Source organism: Mesoplodon bidens (assembly GCF_964165515.1).
Source record: "Mesoplodon bidens genome assembly, chromosome: 8".
Classification (NCBI taxonomy): Eukaryota; Metazoa; Chordata; class Mammalia; order Artiodactyla; family Ziphiidae; genus Mesoplodon; species Mesoplodon bidens.
This window is the reverse complement of record NC_138165.1, coordinates 94207994-94234329: the sequence shown is the minus strand read 5'-3', so window position 1 is coordinate 94234329 and position 26336 is coordinate 94207994. Positions and strand designations below refer to the sequence as shown.

Below are 26336 nucleotides of genomic sequence, written 5' to 3'. Positions count from 1 at the left end.
ATCACCGGGGAGAGGGGTGAACCTTCTCCTCCACCTCCCTTGCCTCTACTTTGGTCCCCAGGTCCAAGTGGATTCTTCTGCAGGGATGAGAAGAGATGCTGACGCTGGCATCAAAGCTGACAAAGGGATGAAATAGATATCCTTACAGCTATATTGTGCTGTTCACATGGTCTTGCATAGAAGCTGCCATTTCTAAAAGAGAATGGCAAGAGCAGGCCTCTGCATTTTGCCGGAGGACTGGCATTTGGGCTGCACATGTCACAACAATCTTTGTGGCACTGGATGTTCTGCACAGAATGGAAAAATGCTCTCCCATTAGGAACATTATAGATCCATTTAAGAGGGAGCCGTTATAAGTGGAAAGTGACATATGGAAGATACGTCGGGTGGGCGAACTGGCTGGAACATTTTCAGGTGGGTAAAATTTTATTCCAAGCACATCTGTATGTGCCTTTCCCCCTCCTTCAGTGAAATGCTCTTTCCCACCCTGAAGGGAAAGATTCTTTTCAACTCTTGTCCTCCAGATCGTCTTCCCACTGGAGACCTAAGTTACCACCATTGCCACTCCCATGCTCATCCAGAGGGGCTGCTTCCCTTTTACTCCTCGGGTTTGAGGGAGTACCAGACCCTTCCCTAGGACCCCAGTGATTAGTTGAAATAGACTGGAACACTGAACCAACTTGACTGAGGGCCTGGGAAAGCAGAAGGGAATTATACACGAAGAGGAGCTTAAACCAGGTGTTAGATCAGGCTGCTCTCTCCCTGGTCTCTCTCAATGGGTCTCTTCCTTGCAAAGACTTCCCTGTCCAGTCACTGCTGCCCCCTCGTGGCAAATACTCTCTCAGCTTGCACTTGAGTGTGTATAGGCTTTTGCAGTACACAACTTGGACAGTCTGTTTTCTTTTGTGTTCCCTATCTTCTGCTCCAGGAGCTACCTTTTCCCTGGATGATTAATAGGAGTAATGTCTGCTCCCTCGAGGGACTACCCCATCTTCAAGTTCTTTCTAGTCTAGGCATCAGATCACAATTGGTCAACACCTGTAAAAGCAAAGCATGGGTAACCCCAGGGCAATTGTCTCCTTACACTTCCTGCTATTACTTACAAAGAATAAGAGAACCCAGGAGGAGAGCATGACTTAGTTTAAGAAATATGCTTGCCCCTGGCAAAACTGTAGGTACCAGTGCCATGATAAATTCGGCATTTATGGTAGGGGCAGGATTTACGCTTGCATAGGTTAGCACCAACTCTAAACAGTAGAGGATGGTTTGGAAAGGACAGGCAGACCAGCTCGGCTGTATGGAAGTGCAACTTTCAGGCACACCTTATATAGACTGTGTGGCTTCAAGTGATAGACACCCTGAATCATGGTGGGGATCCACGATGCACGAATCAAAGGAGATACGACGAACGTCATTTATTCTACAACCATTGAGTGAGCACTTACTCTGTTTCCTGGCAGAAAATTGGAGAGGGTTTCTGGCAGCCCATGGTCTAGCGGGACAGGCTGACTTGTAAACACATCATTACAGAACGATAGGGTTCATGTTATAATGGAGAAGTGACTAAAGTACCAGAGGTAAAGCTAAGGGACGACATTAGCTGCTGCGAGCAGCTGAGGCAGGTTCCCAGAGATGCCATCCATCATTACTGAGAGTGGGGAGAATGACATGACCCCCACTCCTCCATTCACCGACTGCCCCAGCTCCAATGGTCTCCCTGTAGTCCAGCCAGATTCCAGGAGTGGCCCCCAGCCTCAGGGCCATTCTAATCAACAATCGTGAGCTGGCAGTGGTTGTACCACGGGGTGGCTGGTGGTGGAGGGGGTTTAGTTCTTCCTCCAAAGCTCCACCAACAAAGATTTTGCTTCAGCAAATGTTTCACAATTTTAAAAGATATTTGAAAACTGTTGCAAACAGTTTAGGGCATGATTTCACGGACCAACAAGCTTTCTCCACCCAAGCTTCCCAAAGAAGTCTAGAGTTTAAATAATAATTGTGTGCTTGCTGTCCAAACACAGGTCAAGTGCAATCTTCTACCTCCTTCCCACTGGGTTGCCCCCTAGTCCCCCCTAGTGGAGGACTCCTACAAGGCCCTCCTACTTTGAATTCATTCTGAAGTCTCTACCATGCAAAGTCAAGTCTTTTGCCCTTTATTCATGTCAGGCAAGGTGGAAGCTTGCCTGGAAATAAATGGAAGTAAATGCAAGAAAAGGAAGACAGTAAAAATAATCATCCACAGAGTGGAGAATTCAGATAATGGACCCTGAACTCCATCTTCATGCCTGGTTCCCCTGCTTGGACGTGTGGACCCTGGGAGTCTCTGATGCTTGACTTAACCTGTTCTCCAAATGTAGACATGGGCAGGGCTCAGGGAGGAGCTGGGCTGTGACGTGCCTTCCCTATTTCATTTTATTAATCAACTCTCTCTCAGTGTTAAGTCACTCTGGTCTCTGAATTCCAGGCTCTTACAGTTGGACACCCATGGCCAGTGACTCAGGTAAGAAGCTACCTCTGTTTGCCAGGACTTTCTTTGGGGCAGGGTGACTTGGTTTGACTGTATTTTAGAAAATGCATCCATTTGTCTGGGACCTGTGACTTCTGCTCAGTTGACTCCCTGCCTCCTCCCTTGCGACCGTGTGTTCAACCCTGTCCTTATACATGGTGACAAGGAGGCCACAGCCGTCTCATCTCCTCCTTTCATACCTCTCCTTTTTACAGGGAAGAGGATGACTTTCCCCAATCTGATGTTTATTGCTTTGCCCTAAGACTTTGTGTTCTGTGCAAATGCAGTCCTGGCAGGGATATTAAAATGTGTGAATCTAAATGAAGTCATAGAACCTCAGGCTTGGAAGCATCTCAGAGGTTATTTTCTCTGCCTCCCTCAATTTGGATGAGAAAATGGAAATCTGTAGAGGTAAAAGGTCCCATTCAAGGTCATGTAACTTATTAATGACAGAATCAGGATAGAGTGAGGACCGGATACCAGTTATCCTTATCTCCAGTCTTGGTAACTTTTTATAGGTTTTCAGATTGTTCTCGGAAGAGCCCTGGGGGTTTTGTGGGAACCTCCATGGTGGCTGTCTGGATGGAGAGAGCGGCACACCCTCCCTCCCCAGTAGATGAGCTTTTATCTGTTTTACATATTGGGCTTCTGGTCAGATTTTGCTTCAGCAAATGTTTCACAATTTTAAAAGATATTTGAAAACTGCTGGATGATTCTGTGGATGTTTAGGGGGTGATTTCATGGACCAAGATGGGGACTTCTCTTAAATGCTTACACTTCCTTTAGACAGAGGACCCAAACATTTATTGTTCCCTTAGAGAAAAGGCTTAACATACACCTTTTTTTTCTGGCTGCGCCGCACGGCGTGTGGGATCTTAGTTCCCCAACCAGGGATTGAAGCATGGAGTCTTAACCACTGGACCACCAGGAAAGTCCCTTAAAATACACTTGAATGCAATCCATTGCTATCATTTTCTTCCCTCAGTAGATTTTACGAAGGTTAAACAAGAATCAGGAAGGGAATTCCCTGGCAGTCCTGTGGTTAGGACTCAGCGCTTTCACTGTTGGGGCCTGGGTTCGATCCCTGGTCAGGGAACTGTGATCTCACAGGCCGCACGGCATGGAACAGAAATAACATAGAAAGGGATATCTGAGCAGATGAAGATATCTGAGGAAGGTTTGCCTCCTTCCATTTTGCCTGATTCTGGCCCTCCCATGAATGTATAGGACCAAGCTGGACCTCCCATCTGAATGCACAGACATGGCTGAGGATGGAGAAAGCCAAAGAGAGCACAGAGGCAGTATTAAGGGTAGAGTCGATGGCGTTGTAGGGCCGACCAATAGCAGGGGTTTTCCCCTGTAGTCCATCTTATCCCACATTCAAGCCTCAGAGTTATGGAAAGTTGACAACACGGTGAAGCTGATCTCTAAAGCAGACCGAGATAGAGATGAAAGAAGGGATCTTCGGCTACCAAACTAGCCGAGAAGCAGAAGATATCCCAGTAACCTCTATCATATCCGTTTTAATTACTTACTTACATACTTACTTAATTTATTGGCTGCACTGGGTCTTCACTGCTGCACGGGCTTTCTCTAGTTGTGGCGAGCGGGGGCTACTCTTTGTTGTGGTGCGCAGGCTTCTCATTGCAGTGGCTTCTCTTCTTGAAGAGCTCAGGCTCTAGGTGTGTGGGCTTCAGTAGTTGTGGCATGTGGGATCAGTAATTGTGGCATACGGGCTCTAGAGCGCAGGCTCAGTAGTTGTGGTGCGTGGGCTTAGTTGCTCTGCAGCACGTGGGATCTTCCCGGACCAGGGCTCGAGCCCGTGTCCCCTGCATTGGCAGGCGGATTCTTATCCACTGCGCCACCAGGGAGGTCCTGTTATCACATCCTTGATGAGAGTGACTTGAATCTGAGTCACTAAATCACCTTTCCTTCCTTCTAATCTTTCAACCAGATCAAACCATGACTATCATCCTGAATGATTTATCTAATGACACTGATCTGTGGCAGTTGTTTAAGGATGAATTTGCAAATTTCACTGGCACGCCACCCACAGAAGAACATCATTATAGTCCCTGTAAGATGGACACTGAGACACTCAACAAGTATGCCGTGGTCATCATCTATGCCCTGGTCTTCCTGCTGAGCCTCCTGGGAAACTCCCTGGTGATGCTGGTCATCTTATACAGCCGGGTGGGCCGCTCTGTCACCGATGTCTACCTGCTGAACCTGGCCATGGCTGACCTGCTCTTCGCCCTGACCTTGCCTATCTGGGCCACCTCCAAGGCAAAGGGCTGGATCTTTGGCACATTCCTGTGCAAGGTGGTCTCACTCCTGAAGGAAGTCAACTTCTACAGTGGTATTCTACTGCTGGCCTGCATCAGCATGGACCGCTACCTGGCCATTGTCCATGCCACACGCACGCTGACCCAGAAGCGGCACTGGGTCAAGTTCATATGTTTAGGCATCTGGGTCCTGTCCTTGATCCTGGCCCTGCCCATCTTCGTCTTCCGTGAGGCTTATCAACCACCCTATTCCAGCCCAATCTGCTACGAGGACATGGGTGCCAATACAACGAAATGGCGGATGGTGATGCGGGTCCTGCCCCAGACCTTTGGCTTCCTCCTGCCCCTGCTGGTCATGCTGATCTGCTACGGACTCACCCTGCGCACGCTCTTTGCGGCCCACATGGGGCAGAAGCACCGGGCCATGCGGGTCATCTTTGCTGTCGTGCTCGTCTTCCTGCTCTGCTGGCTGCCCTACAACCTGGTCCTGGTTGCAGACACCCTCATGAGGGTCCGGGTGATCGCGGAGACCTGTGAGCGCCGCAATGACATTGGCCGGGCCCTGGATGCCACCGAGATCCTGGGCTTCCTCCACAGCTGCCTCAATCCTCTCATCTACGTCTTCATTGGCCAGAAGTTTCGCCACGGACTCCTCAGGATCATGGCCACCCATGGCCTGATCAGCAAGGAGTTCTTGGTCAAGGACGGCAGGCCTTCCTTTGTTGGCTCTTCTTCAGGGAACACCTCTACTACCCTCTGAGACCGCACGCGGCGCTCCTCCCTTCCCTTCAGTATCCGCCCCAAGCCGCATGTCCTCTGGCTGCTCACAGCCCTGTGTCAAGGCAGGCAGCCCCCCATTGTGGTTACAGAAAGTTGCTGAGGCCACATCCTTACTAGGCCCCCAGCTATGGATTCGAAAGCCCTGGCCCCCACCTCTTACCGTAATTACCATGTCAACTGCTAGAGCTCAGTCCATCCTACCACTGAGACCACAGCACTCTGTCTTCTGGCAGACAGTCTTTGAAGATATTCTTTGAAGTGATTACAAAAATTTCCCACCATTGGGAGGCATTAGTGTCAAACACCATTGGTTGCTTCCCCAGCTCTCCCTTTCCTTGCCTGCTAACAAAGTCCACCTCCCTTGAGAGAGGCTGAAAATGACAGATACTCACTTTCTAAGACTCCCTTAAACTAGGAGTGGTCATATCATTTGGTTCTGATTAATAAGACTCAAAGACAATAGTGTGCTGGTAAACCACTTTCCTGGGAGAAAGTCTTAATGTTCTGTGGTGTAAGTAAATGCTCTTACCATGGCCGATTTCAAGGGTGGTGGTGTTTAGCAACAAGCTCACAAAATCTAGATAATGTAATAATCTGCTTTCACAAACTGGCTTCAGTGCACTATTGCTTAAGAGGAAGTCTACTGGGACCAGGGGACTCCTGGAATATATTCCTGATTTAAAAGACATACACACACATACATATCCCTGGTTCTTGCCTTTGAATATGGTTATAGGTTATGATGTGTAGAGCTGAGCCAGTCACTTTGTGACAATGAGGCAAAAAGTGTGCCCAACACACTTAGGCTGGTGGAGCCAAAGGATAAAAAGGACCTGAGAATAAAGAGCCCAGAATAAACCATAAATGGTCAAATGACTTTATTTATTTATTTAAAAATGTGTTTGGCTGCGTTTGGTCTTTGTTGCTGCACGTGGGCTTTTCTCTAGTTGAGGCGAGCGGGGGCTACTCTTCATCGTGGTGCGCGGGCTTCTCACTGCAGTGGCTTCACTCATTGTGGAGCATGGGCTCTAGGCGCTCGGGCTTCAGTAGTTGTGGCACATGGGCTCGGTAGTTGTGACTCATGGACTCTAGAGTGCAGGCTCAGTAGTTGTGGTGCTCGGGCTTAGTTGCTCTGCAGCATGTGGGATCTACCTGAACCAGGGCTCGAGCCCGTGTCCCCTACATTGGCAGGCAGATTCTTAACCACTGTGCCACCAGAGAAGTCCCTGGTCATATAACTTTAAACAAGGGTGCCAAGACTATTCAATGGGTGCTTCCCTGGTGGTGCAGTGGTTAAGAATCCACCTACCAATGCAAGGGACACAGGTTTGGTCCCTCGTCCGGGAAGATCCCACCTGCCACAGAGCGGCTGGGCCCGTGAGCCATGGTCACTGAGCCTGCGTGTCCGGAGCCTGTGCTCCGCAACGGGAGAGGCCACAACAGTGAGAGGCTCACGTACCGAGAAAAAAAAAAAAAAAAAAAGTGAAGCACAGTGAAATGAGGAGGTATGCCTGTACAGCCTTTGCTATTTCTATGCAGAGGTTGGAGAGGCCAAAGATCTCTGGGTGTGACCCAGAAAGCCACAAGTGGCTAACAGCTGAGCCCTCACCACGACTGTTTTTATCTATCCTGGTATTCTGTTTTTAAACTCAGGATTCTTCTTCCAAGCCTGAGGGTAGAAATGAATTAAAGAATTAAAAAAATAAAAATAAGCAGAATATGTTAATGCAAACTTTCTAAAATTAGTTTTTCTTTTTTATCAAGGTATTTCACCTACATTGTTTAAAAAAGTGAAATAACTTTATAAAGCTTATAATGAAAACCAGAAGCAGCCCTCCTGCCCCACTTCCCCCAGGCAAAGGCAACAACTTTCTTTCTGTAAAATAAATTTATTTATTTATTTTTGGCTGCGTTGGGTCTTCGTTGCTGCTCGCAGGCTTTCTCTAGTTGCAGCGAGCGGGGGCTACTCTTTGTTGCGATGCGTGGGCTTCTCATTGCAGTGGCTTCTCTTGTTGAGGAGCATGGGCCTGTGGGCTTCAGTAGATGTGGTGCGCGGGCTCATTAGTTGTGTCTCGCGGGCTCTAGAGCGCAGGCTCAGTAGTTATGGTGCATGACGGGCTTAGTTGCTCTACAGCACGTGGGATCTTCCTGGACCAGGGATCGAACCTGTGTCCCCTGCATTGGCAGACAGATTCTTAACCACTGTGCCACCAGAGAAGTCCAAAGGCAACAAATTTCAACTCGCATAGCTGTTTCATTCAATAGAGGTCTACATATGTCTAAATATCATGCTTATTCTGCTAGTTCTTGAGATTTTTTTCTGAGTTTTAGATATCATCTATTGACTTTCAATCTTGGCTTATGAAGATTTAACACTCTTTCACACTCTCTCTTGCTTTTACTCCTGTCCAAGCAAACACAAATACTGCCTCTTCCTTTCTTCCAGGACATGGATAACACACTTTTTTGGTCAAATCAGCATTCAATGTTTTAGTTAAAATGACTATATAAAAAAACACTTCACCGTTGGGTGCAATGTTTACACTTCCTTTTTTTTTGTCCAAGTTTTGTTTTCCTTAGAATTAATGATAGGATTTTCCCATGTACTTTTCATTACATCACTCTCAAGTGTCTCCCTCAATACATTCACAGTCATCAGATAATCAAGGTAATAAACATCAGATAATCTATCATTTTTTTTTTTCTTTCTTGGAGACCCCTTGCCTAGAGCCCTTTATACCCCTGTTCCAATCTGGGCAGGTTACTATGCCTGCTCTTTTTTTCTAAAAGCTTTAACTACATTTCCAGATAAATTTTAGAATCTGATTGCTAATTTCTATAAAATGTCCTGCTGGGATTTTGATGTGCATTATGTTGAATCTATGGATCAATATGGAAAAAGTTGACGTCTTAATAACATTGAGTCTTCCAATCCATGAACATGGCACCTTTCTCCAATTATTAGGTCTTTTCTATTTTGTCTTGGCAGTGTTTTGTAGTTTTCAGTACATAGATCTTGTACATATTTTGTTAGATTTATCTCTAAGTATTTTATGGTAGTTTAAATGCTATTATAAATGGTATTTAATTTTTTAAAAATTTCCAGTTTTTTCTTACTATAGAGAAATATAATTGAGTTATGTATATTGACCTTGTATTCTGGGACCTTGGTAAATTCACTTATTAGTTCTAGTAGTTTTATTTTTAAAGATTCTTTTGGATTTTGTGTGTACACAATCTTGTCACCTGAGAATAAAGACAGTCATTTCTTCCTTTTATTTATGCCTTTTATTTACTTTTCTTGCCTTATTTCACTGGCTAGGTCCCCCAGTACAATGCAGAATAGAAGTTGTAAGAGTTTGCCCTATTCCTAGTCTTAGGGTAAAGCATTCAGTCTTTCTCTATTAGACATCATGTTAGCTAAAGATTTTTCATGGAGACCCTTTATCAGGTTGAGGAAGTTCCTTTCATGGATGGGTGTTAAATCTTCCTCTTTCTTTAAGGGCATGGCCTCTGGAGCCAGACTACTGCTGCTTACATGCTTTGTGACTAAGGCAGATCATTTAACCTCCATCTACTACCTTGTAAAATGTGGATAATGATGATGTTCAGCTAATTCCTATGAGGATTAAATTAAATGACCACACACACACACACACACACACACACACACACACCCCATTTAGAAGAATGCCTATTATACCATAGGTGCTATATAAATGTGAACTATCATGATTTTGGTTTACTCCTTTATTTTGTTGTACTACTGGATTTTGCTGAGAAAAGATATATAGTGGATAACTTTTTAGAGATCCTGAATTTTCAGAAAAGCCTTTATTCTACTCTCACATGTGATTGGTATTCTGGTGGAGTATTGAATTCAAGGATAGAATTCATTTTCCTTCAGGCTTTTCTTAATTTCATTTTGCAGGCTTTTCTTAATCTCTTCTAGCTTGTAGGGTTGCTGTTGACACTTACAATGTTATTCTATTCTTAATCTATTTTATGTGACCGAATTTTCTCTTAGAAACTTTTAGGATATTCTCCTTATCTTTTCAGTATTAGAATGCATGATGATGTGCCTTGCTGGGGGTTCTTCTCTCATTCATTTTGTTGGGCACCTGGTGAATGCTTTTAATCTGGAAACACAGGTTCTGTGAAATTTTCTTGTATTATTTCTTTGATATTTTCCCTCTCATGTTTCCCATTCTCTTTTTTTCCAGGATTCCTTTTATTTGACTGTTGAACCCCAAAGGTTGATTTTCTAATATTTTTTCAATTTTTCCTGTTTTTTTAATCTTAATATTTTCACTTTCCATGAAATTACCCTTAACTTTATTCCTCAGCTTTTTAATTGGAACTTAAAATTTCCACTATCATATTTTAAATTTCCAATAGGCTTTTTTTGTTCTCTAATGTTTCCTTTTATGGCACTTCTTTCTTGCCTCATGGATGTAATATTTCCTCTTATCTTTCTAAGGATATTATGGTTTTTGTGAAGATTTCTTTAGCTCCCTTACTGTCTCTGGGTTTTTCTTTTGGTCTGATAACTCAGTTACAACTAGACTTCTACCTTCTGACTTCCATTAAAAAAATCTCTTATCTTCTATTTTCCTTCACATTCTCTTTGTTCTTGTACTGTGTGAGAGTATGCCTTAAAAAAATCCCTTCAGTGTAATTTGTAGTGGATTTTTGAGAGGGAGCAGATATAAAAACATTTCTCCAGTCCTCCATTTTTGATATAATAAGTCCCCTGGATTTAAAAAACATACTTATTTTAAAGTCTCATCCAGATTGTCTTATTTTATCTTTAGTCCCTCAGGTGTGAATTCTCCTTTTTGTTATGTTGGCTGACTGTTGATTGTAGTTGTTATTAGTTCTTTGTAATATTCGATTATGAGCTCATCTATTGAAGAGCACTTTTTTTCCCCTGGGAGTCTTGCATGTGTCTGGGATTATGAAGAAATCTACACAGGGGCAGTGTCATGGCTGTCCTTGCTGGGGCCCTACTGGGTCATATGGTTCATAGTATTTTTGGTAATTTTTTTTGTTATTTCTTGGTCCTAGGTTTCCACATCATTCCAAAGGGCGTATTTGGATCCTCACCATTTTCTACTCAGGACTTGTAAGTCTGGATTGTCCCTCAGGTGGCCCTCTTTCCCCCATGTCTAGGGCAGGCTGCTCACTTTGGGGTCATGTCTCATAGCTGGCAAATGTTTTTCTATCCCCAGGCAAGGGTGGGTCAGCTCTTCTCTGGTTCCTGGCTTTTTGCAGGGAATCCAGTTCCAGTTCCCAGCTGTACCAGGGTCTGTAGACCCACTGGTGTTATCATTCTCATCCTTGAGATGCACAACCATTTCTAGCACCCTCTGGGTTCCTGTGGCTTCAACTCCTGCTTCTTGATTAAGTCTGTACATCTCTAAGTTCCCTTTTCATATCTGGCCTTTAGAGAACCCCCTTTGCTTTTTTTTTTTTAATGTGGATCATTTTTAAAGTCTTTATTGAATTTGTTCCAATATTGCTTCTGTTTTATGTTTTGGTTTTTTGGCCTCGAGACATGTGGGATCTTAACTCCCCAACCAGGGATTGAACCCACACCCCCTGCATTGGAAGGCAAAATTTTAACTACTGGACCACCTTGGAAGTCCCTCCCCCCCTTGCTTTTGATCTCAGATATTTATTTAAAAAATTTAAAATATATGTTATCTAACATTTCAGTGTGTGTGTGTGTGTGTGTGTGTGTGTGTGTGTGTACTGTTGCTTCCCATGCTCCTCAGAGCACTATCATAATAGGATATCAGTAAAAATTCAAATAGCACGTAAAATCAATCAGTTTCTTTCCATTCATTATTTCCCTTCCTTAAAGATAAGTGTAGTTAAAACTTTCTCCCAGTGAATTTTAATGTCAGTCTGGAGGACACATTGACCAAATGTCTAGTTAACTCACAGCTTCTAAGTATATGCTGCATATGCACATGTGCATGTGTATGTATGTGTTGGAGGTGAATGACCCTGCAGTATCTCAGGATTATCACGCCCTTCTTTTAGCCAGGTTCAAATCAGCAGTGTGAAAGAAGTAAGATATAGAAGGTAAGTGGGGAGGTGCTTCTGGGGAAATCCAGTCACTTCCGACATGGGAAGAAATCAGATTGCCCAACAGAAACCTATGAGGCCACATCCGTACTTCTCTTGGTTCCCATGTTGTAAACAAGACTGTTTTCCCAAAACAGCTGGCTTTGCTCCAACTTTGAGAGTGTTGAAGGTGAAGGGAGACTAAACAAGTAAGGCCTAAGGGCCACACAGTGCAGGGCTCCCCACTTTGCCAGCATCCTTGTACACTTCCCTTAGCTGGGATCCTGATGATATTCTGCAGGCACTGTCCCCTGTGCCCATTCACCAATATGTGATAGAAAACATATGTTCATAAATAGGAATCAAATGGCCAGTTAGCTGATTATGTATCAGATGCCTATTATGCACCCAACTTTGTGCCAGACCCTTAAAATAAGGACAGGTACTATAGAAATGAAACTTAGGGGACAAGGAAACTTGTGAATGGAGGATATGTGAGGAGTTCATGAAATTTCCTATAGTGTCAAGGTGATCAGGACAAAGAGATCTGTCTGGGGGTTCTAGTGAACCACAAACTGAATCTGAAGATTTGGGAAAAAATGTTTCTAATTAAATAAAAGAAAGAAAAGAAAGACTTAGTAGTTGTGTGACCTAGAAAGAAAAGAAAGACTTAGTAGTTATGTGACCTAGAATATTCATTTAAACTTTCTGCTGGCACATAGGAGCTCAATAAATATTTGCTCTTTTAGGAGTAAAAAGAAACAAAACAAAACAAAATGAACAAAAAACCTTTCTGAGCTCAGTTTCCTCTTCCATGAAATGAGGTTGAATTAGGTAAGCTCCTTTCTAGTTCTAAGACGAGATGCTCTATTGAAGAATCTATACCTCTACAGATGTGAACTTGATATGAAACTTCTCTTTGCTCAGAACATGAACCTTAGTAATTAGGTGCTTCATAGAAGATCACCTCTTAGTGTGTGCTTTCTGGGCAGCTGCTGACCAGGGTTGACATGAAAATTTCTAGAGAGGCCTCCCTCCTTCCCCCCACAACTCACCCTCCAACACCTTCCTCCTTCAACTGTCAGCAATTCATTCCTTTGTGCTTGGCAGGCCCCTTGGAAAAACAGCAAATACCCCTGGTGAGGGGAATACATTTATTTCAGTTATTAAACCTAGAAAGATAATGGGTTTTTGAAATCATTCTCTTGCACAGAAGAGCCTCTCTTTCTGAGCCTTCAGGGTCATGAGCAAACTTGCACACTACAATCCAACACGTCAGCTTAGCCTCTTACTAACAGATGTGTCTGCTGGTAACTGCAGACCTAAGATGTGCCAGGCTCGGTGAAAAGCATTTTTTACATGAATTATTTCATTGAAAGCTTACCAAGACCTTACGGTAGGAATTATTATTATCCTGTCTTATAGATGAGGAAAATACGGCCCAAGGAGATTAAGTACCTTGTCCAAGGTAACACAGCAGCAGATAAGTGGTAAACTGGAGTTTAAATCAAGGATTAACTGCTTTCTGAGTCTGGGGTCTCAACTGCTCATGATACATGGAGAAGCACTGGGGTGGAGTGAGAGCCCCAGGGGGCTTTGAGTCAGGTTGGGTCTTAGTCTATCCTGAGTTGTATGATCTTGAGCAAGCACTTAACTTCTCTGACCCCTGTTTCCTTGAAGGCTCAGTAGCATTAGAAGCTTGTCAATGTTCAAGGTAATGGATGCCAGGTTCTTGGAATAGACTAGGGCCTTGAAAAATGGCAGACATTATTATCAGAGCAGAGAATCTTAGAGAGTTGTGTCAGTTGAGGAACAGGCAAGTAATCCCAAATCTAACTTTAAGGGCAGGGCTTCTGCATGATATCACAGGGTCAGGGGCTAATAGGAGAGATAGGATATACTGCTTTCAAAGACATCGGGCTGCTCTGAGATGAAAACACAGCTGGAAAAGGGACCAATGGTCTTCCTTCATGTTCTTCCAACATCCATTTTTTTCTTCCTCTCCCGGGTCATTGCCATTAACATACAAGCTCTCGTCTTATAATAACTCTTGTTGACCCCACAGTGCTATCAGCTATGGTCCTATTTCTCTGCTCCACTTTGCAGCTAAGCTCTGAGTCTCACTGCTCAAAGGGTGCTTTAAGCCTGTGAAGGGAGCTGAGGAACACTTAGCAGAGTCTCAGCTGGATCCTGACCTGGGCTGACTCTGGGGTTGGGATAAGTCTGGGCACAAATGAAAGGAATGAATGGTCAAGGGCCCTTTAGGGAACGAGCTCATCCCTAGGGGACAAGAGTAAAACTCATGGGTCTGCAGAAGGCCATCACTCAGAACTGGGGGCAGTGGGAGTGGGCGCTGCAGTTAAGACCAGCCCTGGCCTGTGGACTCTCGCCTGAATGTTAGGGAGGTGGGGCTGGGAGTGAACATGAGAAAAGCCGGGAGACTTTGGCAGTGCAAGCAACATACATGGATAACCTGGCCCTGTTCCCTTCCAGGTGGCTGAGCTGGAATCAGCTGAGGGTTAAGGCCAGCTTGGCAACAAGGCCCGGGAGCCTCAAGGGAGCAGGTGGGAAGAGGGTCCTGGAGAGCTTTCCTGAGGTGCTGAATCACTGCATTCTCACTGGATGTACACAGACAGGTATAAACAAAGAAAGAGCTCAAAAAGAGGAAAGGAGTCAGATTTCTGTCCCATGAGGAGTGCAGAGAGCATCTTTGTTATTTCCCCACTTGCCACACACTTCCTCCTTCTTAAAGTTCTGTTTTCTCTGGGCTCCTGCTTTCCTCCTGCATCTTTGCCTTCTTTTCGGTCTTTTTGGAAGACCCCTTTCCTCTTTCAGTGCTTTAAATGCTGACATTCTTCCAGATCCTCTTCCTCCCCCTTTTCTGCCCTTTCCCTATTGTCTGCTTTCCCTGAATGACATCATCTACTCCTGTGGCTTGAATGATCTGCTGTCTCTGTGAGAATTATCTCCCCAAATGTGGAGATTGTAGCCCATTTTCCCTGGGCTTCCAGAGCTGGATTCCAATGCACATTGACGTGCCTCCTTGTACCCTCACCATAAATTCAAAGTTAAAGCCAGCGTCTTCCCTCCAAAACCCGCTTCCTTCAAGCCGTTGGTCCAAGTTATAGGTTGAAGAATCCTTTTGACTCCCTCCTTCTCACTACCCCACCCCTATCCAATTCATAGCCGAGTCCTGTTTTTTTTTTTTTTTTTGTGGTACGCGGGCCTCTCACTGTTGCGGCCTCTCCCGTTGCAGAGCACAGGCTCTGGACGCGCAGGCTCAGCGGCCATGGCTCACGGGCCTAGCCGCTCCGCGGCATGTGGGATCTTCCTGGACCGGGGCATGAACCCGTGTGCCCTGCATTGGCAGGCGGACTCTCAACCACTGTGCCACCAGGGAAGCCCAAGTCCTGTTGTTTTGCCCTTAAAGATCTCTTAAACTCAAGCCCTGATCTCCACCCCCTCTGTCATTACTTTGCCCAGACACTCACCATTTCTTCTATAACCTCCTAACTGGACTCCTGCCTTGATCCTCAACCCCTTTCGGTCTATTCATATACCACTCAGGGAGCAATATGATTGCAGTATTCATCTGCTTAAAGCTCCTGTTGTCTGTAGGATGAAGTTTCCACACTTTAGCACAGCACTCAAGGCCCTCTGCCGTTAGGCCTTGCCTGCTGGCCCAGGTCTCAATATGGCATACCCACATCTGGTATAACCTTTGCTTTGGCCATACTGGATTCCTTAAATTTCCCTGAATACCTCATACTGGCTGCCTTAGTCTAGATTTCTTTGGTTGTAAGTAACAGAAATCTGCTTTAAAGAGGCAGAAGCCTAAAGGGAATTTAGTGACAAGATCCCAAGGGTATCTGATGGACCCCAAGGGTCATGAGATTCTTAGAGGGACTAGTACTAGGAGCAGGAAGGTGGCTCCTTACTTGGGCTCTCTCTTTTTGAGGGCCACGCTTCTTCATCTCTACTTCATTTAGCAGGTCTATTTCACTCCTCTTTCTAGGTACACCAGCTTTCTCTGCTTCTTTCTGCCCACAGCTATCCATGAGTTTACATCACCCCAAATCAATTGAAAAGCTCAGGTAACACCCCAGTCTCCCATTTCCAGGAAAGCAACTCTGGTTAGCTCTGCTTTGGCTGGGGACATAGAACACACGTAGCTTGGAGAATTGAGGCTTGGATGAGAGACTTCTGTATGACCCATACAAAAGTCTCTAAACTGTAACATTGCTGAGCCTTTGCATATACTATTCCCCTTCACTGCATGTTCTTCCCTGCATCTCCAGTTGGCTAAATTCTATTCATCCATCAAAAGGTAGGTCAAGATTTAGACCTTCCAGAAAGCCTCCCCAGGCTGAGTTACGAGTCCCTCCATGTGTTCCCATAAGCCCATTGCATAACTTGTCTCTAACGCTTATCACATTTGGGTTGTGTTAATTGATTTCTGGTCTATCTCTCCACTACACCATGAGGTCACTGAACCTTTCACCTCTTCCCCTCTAGATTTGGAGGAATAGCTAGGTCTAAAATGGGGATAGATTCAACTTTTAAATGAATGAGTGGAACAGCCCATTAGTCTCTATCCACCACATGCAGGTTTTCTGAGGGTCTGGATTCAGGCATAAGATGGGAAAAAAGAAAATACCACAGTTGGCTTATTCTGATGGCAGCATGTTCCTCATTGTTCATCAGAGTTCCATGAATATCAGCCCTCGGGAAACTGCGTAATTTAGGCTTAGTTTTCTGCAAGTTTACAGGGTTGTGACTTCCTAGATGAAAAATGCCTAGTTTCACTTAGTAGCTGACGTAAATAAATGAATGGCTAAAAGCGGAACACATCAGATTTTAGAACAGATTTGAAAAACATCACCACCTTTATATGACAGGCAAATGGATGGTGGCTGTGTACATTTTGTACTAACACTATAGCTAGGAACTCATTTGAACTTTATATGAAAATTGCTATGCATAAAGTTTAGTCCAAATTACTACATCCATAAGTTGGAACAAAATTAAAGATTTAAATAAGTATTAATAGCTAACTTTTTTTTTTTTTTTTTTTTGGCCTTGCTGTGTGGCTTGAGGGATCCTAGTTCCCTGAGCAGGGATTGAACCCATGACCTCGGCAGTAAAAGCACCAAGTCCTAACCACTGGACCGCCAGGGAAATCCCTAATAGCTAACATATATTGAAAGCTTACCATGGTCTATTACTGGGCTAAGTACTTTATATGTAGAAATAACTAATTTACTCGCTAGACCACCTATGGGGCTAGCTCTTGTTAATTACTTTTTAGCCCATTTTACAGAGGAGGAAACTGAGACACAAGAGTTTAACTAGAGTTGCGATATGCATGCAGGGATTTGACCCCAGGGCCTCCCCCCTCAAGCACTCTGCTAAACCACCTCAAGGTACAGGTTGGTACCTTTCTTCCAATACTTATCTGTTAATGATGGTTACTTAATTATGCCTTGTTTCACCATGCTTTAGTTGATTTTTTCTTTTAAAACATCCTTTATGTTTATGCTTTTAGGTAAAAAAAAATCTCTCTGTGCCTTACAAAATCCATGTTTGGAATCTCAATTTCCCCCTTTTCTTCCTAACACTGGTATAATAAAAAAAATTTAACATTTTCTAATCTACTGGATTGAAAAAATGCATCTCAAAGATGAATTAGTTATAGAGATCTGCTGTACAATATAGTGTCCATAATTAGCCATATGATATTGTGCACTTAAAATTTTGTTAAGAGAGTAGATCTCAAATATTGTGTTCTTATCACAAAAAGCAAGCAAGCAAACAAACAAACAAAAAACAAAACAAAAAACAACAAAAAAGCAAAAGCACAAAGGGACACAAGCAAACTTTCAGAGGTGATGGATATATTTATTATCTTGATTATGGTGATGGTCATGGGTATATTCATATGTTCAAACTCATCAAATTGTTCACATTAAACACCTGCAGCTTTTTTGGTATGTCAATTACATCTCAAAGAAGCTGTTAAAAAATGTAAAAAAACCCCTCTCTGTGTGGCTGTTAAGACTTCATGGCATTAAAAACTCTTGCAAGAAGCTTTAATCATGTTAATGTTTACCACTAAATGAGCTCCAAACGTTTACCTGCTTCACATGATGGTTGGGAATAAATGAATAAGTGACGGAGCAACTTTGGAACTACCCTCTGGGTCTCTCTCAAAACCAGGTCTTCTTTCTCCCTGAATCTTTATCTACACGTATGGAAGGAAAAGGTCATGGGCACAATGGCGAATCCTGCTATTTGTCCTGTGGGAGTTAGATTCCCCAGCGACTTGTGAGGAGGTGTCCCAGTATAGCAAAGAGGGGAATGAATGGGGAACTTGGAGACCTGGGTTCAGCACTGCTTCCATCACCTGTAGTTCAAGACCTTTGGCAAGTGTCCACTTGCTCTGGGCAACAAGTAGCTCACTTGTCAAAAGGGGAGGTCAGTCTATAAGTGAATCTTTTAAGCTCCCTTCCACCCAGACAGTCTAGATTTAGGTAAAGCAGTTCAAGGCCACCACTCACAGATGGGCAGGTTTGACACTGTACAGCCCTAGAAGGGTGCCATTTGCAGAGAGTACAATGTGACAAGCACACTTATTACATGTATATATCCGAAGTAGAATTAGTAGAATCTTCCCATAAACAGAGGGATTTTGTGCAACCTTGACCCTGGTCCCTGGGAGCTACTATGACACTGAGAAACTGGAAGCTTTCAGAAGCTCCCTGGGAGTCATGCTTGTTCATTTTTGGCAGTTGACTTGGACACTTGGGCAAGGGAGTTAGGCATGGGGCAGTAGAGGTGTCCAAGTGCCATAGCCAACTGTATAGTCTAGTGAAGTAAATCCCTTAGCATAATGCTGGACCTCCAAGCAAGTCCTCTAGAAATGCCAGCTGGTATTATTGCTGTAGTGGGAATAGAGAACAAACATGGGACAGGACACGTCGTGGGAATCAAGAGTTTGACCCAAACTCTGGGTCAGCTTGGCACAGAGCCAGCTTTGCTAGGAAACTGGTGCTGCTGTTTATGGCCAGGGGAATGTGTCTGACATCAGACTTTGCAAGGCTCTGTTGGGAAATCAGTGATGCGTCTGTCTTCTCCCGGAAGGTGCCTTGTGCATGTTTCTGAAGCTGCTGGGGGAGGGGACTTAGGTTGGGGCAGTGATGTCTGCACCTCCCCACATCCCCTCCCCACCACTACATCTGCCCCAACTTGGGCAGATGGGATGATCAGGAGGAGGCTCCATGCAAGGCCACCTTGCTTTTGGTTAGAGGTCAGCTAAGGGGAGTTGTGGGGGTCTTAGAGAGCGGGTGTATGTGGAGAGAGAGAGGAAGTAGAACACGTACCCACAAGGGAAAGAATCACCCTCACAGACAATTTTAATTCCAACAGGACATTTCTCATCTCCAGTTTGAAAAGCTTTGCCACCATTGCTTCTGAGTCAATGGGTTTTAAACTTGAGTTTTTTAAAAATAATATTGACTTTTTTTTTTTTTATGGTACGTGGGCCTCTCACCGTTGTGGCCCTTCCTGTTGTGGAACACAGGCTCCGGACGCACAGGCTCAGCGGCCATGGCTCATGGGCCCAGCCGCTCTGTGGCATGTGGGATCCTCCCGGACCGGGGCAAGAACCTGCGTCCCCTGAATCGGCAGGAGGACTCTCAACCACTGCGCCACCAGGGAAGCCCTAACATTGACTTTTTGAAAATTTATTTTTTATTGAAGTATAGTTCATTTACAATGTTGTGTTAATTTCTGCTGTACAGCAAATGACTTAGTTTTACACATATATACATTTTTAAATATTCTTTTCCATTATGGTTTATCCCAGGATATTGAATATAGTTCCCTGTTCTCTACAGTAGGACCTTGTGGTTTATTCATTCTATATGTAATAGTTTCCATCTACTAACCCCAAACTCCCAGTCCATCCCTTTCCCCATACCCCCTCCACCTTAGCAACCACAGTCTGATCTCTAAGTCTGTAAGTCTGTTTCTGTTTTGTAGATAGGTTCATTTGTGTCACATTTTAGATTCCACATATAAGTGATATCATATGGTATTTGTCTTTCTCTTTCTGACTTACTTCAGTTAGTATGATAATCTCTAGTTGCATCTATATTGCTGCAAATGGAATTATTTCATTCTTTTTCATGTCCAAGTAGTATTCCACTGTATATATGTACCACATCTTCTTTATCCATTCATCTGTCAATGGACATTTAGGTTGTTTCCATGTCTTGCCTATCGTGAATAGTGCTGCTGTGAACATAGGGTGCATGTATCTTTTTGAATTATAGTTTTGCCTGGGTATATGCCCAGGAGTGGGATTGCTGGCTCATATGGTAATTTTATTTTTAGTTTTCTGAGGAACCTCCATACTGTTTTCCATAGTGGTTGCACCAACTTACATTCCCACCAAAATAAACTTGAGTCTTGATCAGACTCATCTTGGGCTCCAAATTTCCAAGGACCCACCCTCAACCATTCAGATTCCTTGGGCCTGGGACTGTCACCTTACCTTAACCTTAAGCTGGGATGGTGAGTTGGATACCTTCTGTTTGTTCTTCCGGATCAATTCTCTGCGTTTGTCTACCATGCTCTATGCCCTGGGATGCTGACCAATATGGAATGCCTTAGTGGATTCCCCATCCTCTGGTTTCTGAGCTTAGCTGATAGGAGCACTGGTCGGGTATCTGTGGGCAGAAGCTTCAAGTCAGGGCATTTATTCTCCCAGCTTTGTCCCTGCTGGATGCTGCGATTGGCTCTTGTCAGATAGGCCTTATCATACAGCTTTCCCTCTGGGCTCCTGCAATGGCTTCCCTACCTCACCCCTTAGGTCTAGGGATAGTAAGAGCTCTCAGTCGTTACTGGCCTTGGGGTGCTGACCATTGCTCATTACTTTCCCCAAACCCTTCTCACACTTTTGTTAAAGGTCCCTTTATTCAATTCTCATGAGTTTGATGAAACTCTCTCTCCTTGCCCAGCTCCACTATTCCACCTGGTTCTTGCCAGGACCCGGATCCATTCAGGGCTTATCCATAAAGCTGCATTTTAAGCAAGGAGTCCATTTTAAACACGGATATAGAAATTATTATAGAAATACATTAGAAATACTGCTCCAATGGCCTTGAATGTTTCTTAGTTCTTTTTTTTTTTTTTTTTTTTTTTTAACGGTACGCGGGCATCTCACTGTTGTGGCCTCTCCCGTTGCGGAGCACAGGCTCAGGACGTGCAGGCTCAGCGACCATGGCTCACGGGCCCAGCCGCTCCGCGGCATGTGGGATCTTCACGGACCGGGGCACGAACTCGCATCCCCTGCATCGGCAGGCAGACTCTCAACCACTGCGCCACCAGGGAAGCCCCTTCTTAGTTCTTTTTTGGGCCCCTAGTGCTTAACTTACTTGAGACTAAGGTGATGTTTTTCAAAAGCAACTTTACCAAGAAATGAAGTTTAAAAAAAAAAAAAAGGACTGATACTATTCAATGAGAAAATATAAAGGCATAGAAATGGGCATATCCACAAAGCTCAGCCTCCTCGTCCGTAAGGAGGCCTGTACCCATGCTAGCCCACAGGTCCCATCCACAGACGCCAGGCCTCAGTTCCCTCATTTTTGGAAAAACTCTGCCCCAACCAAATAAATTGGAACAATGCAAAACTGTATGAATTAATCATGAATATTACTCTACCTTCCAGTTCTCTTTAACAATAACTCCTTTTAACAGTTTGGTGTATATCCTCCCAGATATTTTTTGAACACTTATAAAACCATATATATATATATATATATATATATTTTTTTTTTTTTTTTTTTTTTTTGCGGTATGTGGGCCTCTCACTGTTGTGGCCTCTCCCGTTGCGGAGCACAGGCTCCGGACGCACAGGCCCAGCGGCCATGGCTCACGGGCCCAGCCGCTCCGCGGCATGTGGGATCTTCCCGGACAGGGGCACGAACCCATGTCCCCTGCATCGGCAGGCGGACTCTCAACCACTGCGCCACCAGGGAAGCCCCCAAACCATATATATTTTAATGTTTTTACACAAATGGATAAGCCATTTACTACGCATGCTGTTTGACTTTCATTTTTCATTCAACATTATTTCTTGAAGATCTTCCCATGTCCGTTCATATACAACAAACCCTCAGTATCACAGGGTATTTGTTCTAGGACTCCCCGCCATGGGTACCAAACTCCATGGATGTTCAAGTCCCATATATAAAATAGCATTGTACTTGCATATAATTTCTGCACATCCTCCTGTATACTTTAAATCATCTCTAGATTCCTTATAATAGTTAACACAATGTAAATGCTATGAAAATACTTGCTGATGGATGGCAAATTCAAGTTTGGCTTTTTGGACCTTTCTAGAATGCTTTTTCCAAATATTTTCGATTCACGGTTGGTTGAATCCTCAGAAGCAGAACCCATGGATATGGAGGGCCAACTGTAACTACTTCATTATTTTTTAAAGATTTTAAAAAACAGTTTTATTGAAGTATAATTTACTTAATATAAAATTGACCGACTTTATGGGGGCTTCCCTGGTGGCGCAGTGGTTGAGAGTCCACCTGCCGATGCAGGGGACACGAGTTCGTGCCCCTGTCCGGGAAGATCCCACATGCCGCGGAGCGGCTAGGCCCGTGAGCCATGGCCGCTGAGCCTGCGCGTCCGGAGCCTGTGCTCCGCGATGGGAGAGGCCACAGCAGTGAGAGGCCCACGTACCGCAGGGGGGAGAAAATTGACCAGCTTTAAGTACATGATCTAATGATTTTTAGTAAATTTACAGAGTTGTACAACTTTTACCACAATTCAGATTTAGAGTATTTCCATCACCCCTAATAGAACCCTAGTGCCTATCTGCAGTCACGCCCTGCTCCCATTCCCAGCCCCAGGCAACCACTGATCTGCTTTCTGCCACTATAGATTTTCCTTTTCTGGGCATTTTATTTTAATGGACTCATACATGTGGTCTTCTGTTCTGACTTCTTCCACTTAGCATCATGGTTTTAACCTTATGTTTAAACCACTGCCTTCAATGTATTCCATGGTGTGGATGCACCTTCATAGTTGAACTAGCCATTTCCCTATTGATGAGCATTAGGTTGTTTCTAAGCTTTGCATTTTATAAATAAAGCTGCAACAAATAGCCTATATCCATTTGTCCACTTATGTGGGTATTTCTGTAGGGTACATTTCTAGAAGTGCAGCTCCTTGATCAGAGGGTGTGTGCACTAAAATAGATATGATCAAATTGCCTTCTCTAAAGGTTGCACCTATTTACTCTCCTAGGAGTGGTGGATGATGATATTGTCTTCTAATCTGCTGAATTCTGACCCCAGAACTATAGGATGTAGAAGCCTCTGCCCAACTCCCTGCCAGGGTTCCTTGAAATGATGGGAGTTGTCCCTTTGTGCTTTTGATAATGTTCTTCACAGTTTTCCCCTTTATTTTAATGATTAAAAGCATTTTTATTGTGAATAGCACACATACTACAGCTTGTAGAAAACTTATGTTTATAGCTTAAAGAATGATAGTACAACGAACCCCAGATATCTGTGGTCTAGGTAAAGAAAGAGAATATTATCAGGACCCTCAAAAGCCCCAGTGTGCTCTTCCCAGATGGACTGAAACCTTAAAAAAACATGATCCAAACTTTTGTGGTAAACATTCCTTTTTCTTTAGGTTCCTTTTCATAGGTAACATATATACGTGTGAAAGATTTGTACGGAGTCCATTTAGTTCAGTTGGAACTATGCTTCACCCGATTCCCTTCCTTGCATAGTTCCAGGTTAGTGTTGGCCAGAAGAGACTTTAGTGTGGGATTTGGAGGGCAGGGGTAGGGCAGAAGCTGCATTTTTTTTTTTTTTTTTTTTTTGCGGTACGCGGGCCTCTCACTGTTGTGGCCTCTCCCGTTGCGGAGCACAGGCTCCAGACGCGCAGGCTCAGCTGCTCCAGACGCGCAGGCTCAGCGGCCATGGCTCATGGACCCAGCCACTCCGCGGCATGTGGGATCTTCCCAGACGGGGGCACGAACCCGTGTCCCCTGCATCGGCAGGCGGACTCTCAACCACTGCGCCACCAGGGAAGCCCAAGAAGCTGCATTTTTTAATGCTCTGGCAGGTCAGCGCCACTGTGACGTTGCTGTGCTTATCTGCTGGCTGCTCTTGCTGGTTTGGCTGGAAACGGGTCCACAGCCCCGCACACTCCTGAGCCAGGAGTGTGCTGATCTTTGTGATACAGGAGCCAGCTTCTCCAGCAGGCAGGCCATCCACAGCCTGAGCTTGGAGGCTGCGAGAGCCCCACACAACTTTCAGTCTATCCTCACTCTTCTCCACCTCAAGTGCATCTTTCCTTCTCATCTGTCTGTCCTCCCACTTTCAGGTCCCAGAACCAGAAGCAAAGTCAACAGCCTGCTCTAGACTATTTAACCAGCTCCCAGGACTTCCCTGGCGGTCCAGTGGTTAAGACTCCACACTTCCACTGCAGGGGACGTTGGTTTAATCCCTGGTCGGGGAATTAAGATCCTGCATGCCACGAGGTGCGGCCGAAAAATTTAAAAAAAAAAAAAGAAAGAAATGCTGGAAACTCCTCACCATGTGAAAAGACAGGTCTATGAACCAGGAAGGGTGTTCTTACCAGACACCAAATCTGCCAGTGCTTTAATCTTGGACTTTCAGCCTCCAGAAATAAATTTCTGTTGTTTACAAATAACAAACAAACAACAACAAAAAACCAGCTGCCAATTGCTATAGTCAGATCCCTGTAACAAATCCCTCCTTCTAGTGGTTCTGCTTTTCTAAATCAACCTTGTGTGATAGAGCGTGTGTCTCAACACAGGGTTTAGTTTGGCCTGTCTTTGAACTTTGTGTTGGGCTCCGATTGCCTCTTAACTACCCTGCCTGCCAGCGCAGAATAGGGTAACCCCACCTGAGCCTGCTCCCACACTTGTGCCCCAAGCCTCAGCTGGCCCTTACCTCTAGCAGAAGATGATGGAGACTCCAAACCCCAGTGCCAACACAGATGAGTCTAGGCACTGAAGAGGTAGACTGGCCCTGCCAAGTGAGCAGAATGCTTTGAGAAGTTCATTTATTTATTCATAAGATGTCTAAAAATTTACCATTAGAAAAGCAAAATATCTGAAGAAATGAACTAGGAATTTTTATTCCAGTTCCATTACTATTTAGCCATGAGATTTTGGTCAAGTTGCTTTGCTTGGGCCTCAGTTTCCTCATTTATGTATTAAAAGAGTTGGCCTTGGGCTTCCCTGGTGGCTCAGTGGTCGAGAGTCTGCCTGCTGATGCAGGGGACACGGGTTCGTGCCCCGGTCTGGGAAGATCCCACATGCTGCGGAGCGGCTGGGCCCGTGAGCCATGGCCACTGAGCCTGCGCGTCCTGAGCCTGTGCTCCGCAACAGGAGAGGCCGCAACAGTGAGAGGCCTACGTACCCCCCCCCAAAAAAAAAAAAAAAAAAGCATGCCCTGTCCTAGTGATGGCTTCGCTGGTCGATTATTTATGCCAAGACTGTCTTTATATGTGTATGCGAGAGAGAATGTAAGAGCCAGGGATAAATATTAATAGTTCACGTAAGTACAACTCAGCCTCTGCCTCATTGCTTCTGGGCTTATTTTATCCTCTTGTTTTCCTTGGAGAACCATGTTTCCTCTAGCCCTTGTTCAGGGAGGAAAGAGCAGCGTTCCTGGCACCAGAGTGGCCTCCTCCCACCGACAGACATCTCAGCGAGCCGTCCGGTCCGTTTGCCTTGTCCTGTCAGGACACCATGGGTTCCTCTGGCAACTTGGATGTTTTGTAAATACACATTCCCTTGCCTTTCCCTCCTGCTGAATCGGAAGCTGTTCTGAAGACTCAGCCAGAGCAGCTAAGTCATGCTTGATCCTGAGTTTAGCCCAGTGCCTGGCAGAGTGAGCTTGGAACAAGGGATTATTGTTGCTGAATTAATCCTGCTTGTTGACTGGAAGAGGAAAAGCACTTTCGTGAGTTAGGGGAAGTGGTTACCTGCCCCCTGAGCACTGAAGCTCAGAGGTTTGCCTCTGTCTGCCTGGAGAGGCCTCTTGTCATAGCCACAGCTGCTGTCTCCTTGATTTAATGGTCAGAGAGTTGTTAGCATGAAAGGGATTGGAACCTGGTAAAAGTTTGGTGACAGTGAAGTTCAGTTCCCCTTGTTTCCTTACTTCCTTAGTAGGCTGCTCAGAGCCAGAGCCCCTCCTTCAGAGACCAGCCCTATGAACAGGGGCTGTGCCAGGGTGAGGCACTCTCTGTTTTGATTGTTTATATACTCAAAGCCCTAGAAGAGTAGGTTCTCAATACTGTTGAAGGAATGAGTCCAGTTCTTTGTTTTGTCTGGGTGACACAGTCATTTTCCCATTGTGCATGAGTGCCCCCCCTTTTTTTTTAATTGCCTCACTTACCCTCCTTTTTTATTTATTTTATTTTATTTTATTTTTTATTAGTTTCTGCTTTATAACAAAGTGAATCAGTTATACATATACATCTGTTCCCCCATCCCTTCTCTCATGCATCTCCCTCCCTCCCACCCTCCCTACCCCACCCCTCCAGGCGGTCACGAAGCACCGAGCTGATCTCCCTGTGCTCTGCTGGCTGCTTCCCACTATCTATCTACCTTACGTTTGGTAGTGTAT

The 26336-nt window shown here is 44.7% G+C and overlaps 1 protein-coding gene across 2 annotated transcripts in view; it reads left to right on the top strand.

Annotated features, from left to right (window-relative positions):
• Positions 1–2470: 2470 nt before the first annotated feature.
• Positions 2471–26336, top strand: part of LOC308621968 (C-X-C chemokine receptor type 2) — a 41189-nt gene continuing 17323 nt past the window's right edge. The window contains exons 1-2 of one of the 2 annotated variants that reach the window (XR_014016547.1): positions 2471–2497; positions 10636–10693. Coding sequence is in view for 1 of the 2 variants with exons in the window: in XM_081242917.1 (XP_081099043.1) it covers positions 2482–2497; positions 4458–5548 (1107 nt within the window). In the remaining variant the exon portion in view is untranslated. Of the gene's footprint in view, positions 2498–4457; positions 6818–10635; positions 10694–26336 lie in introns of those variants that run through there. The other variant, XM_081242917.1, reaches the window with a different exon arrangement.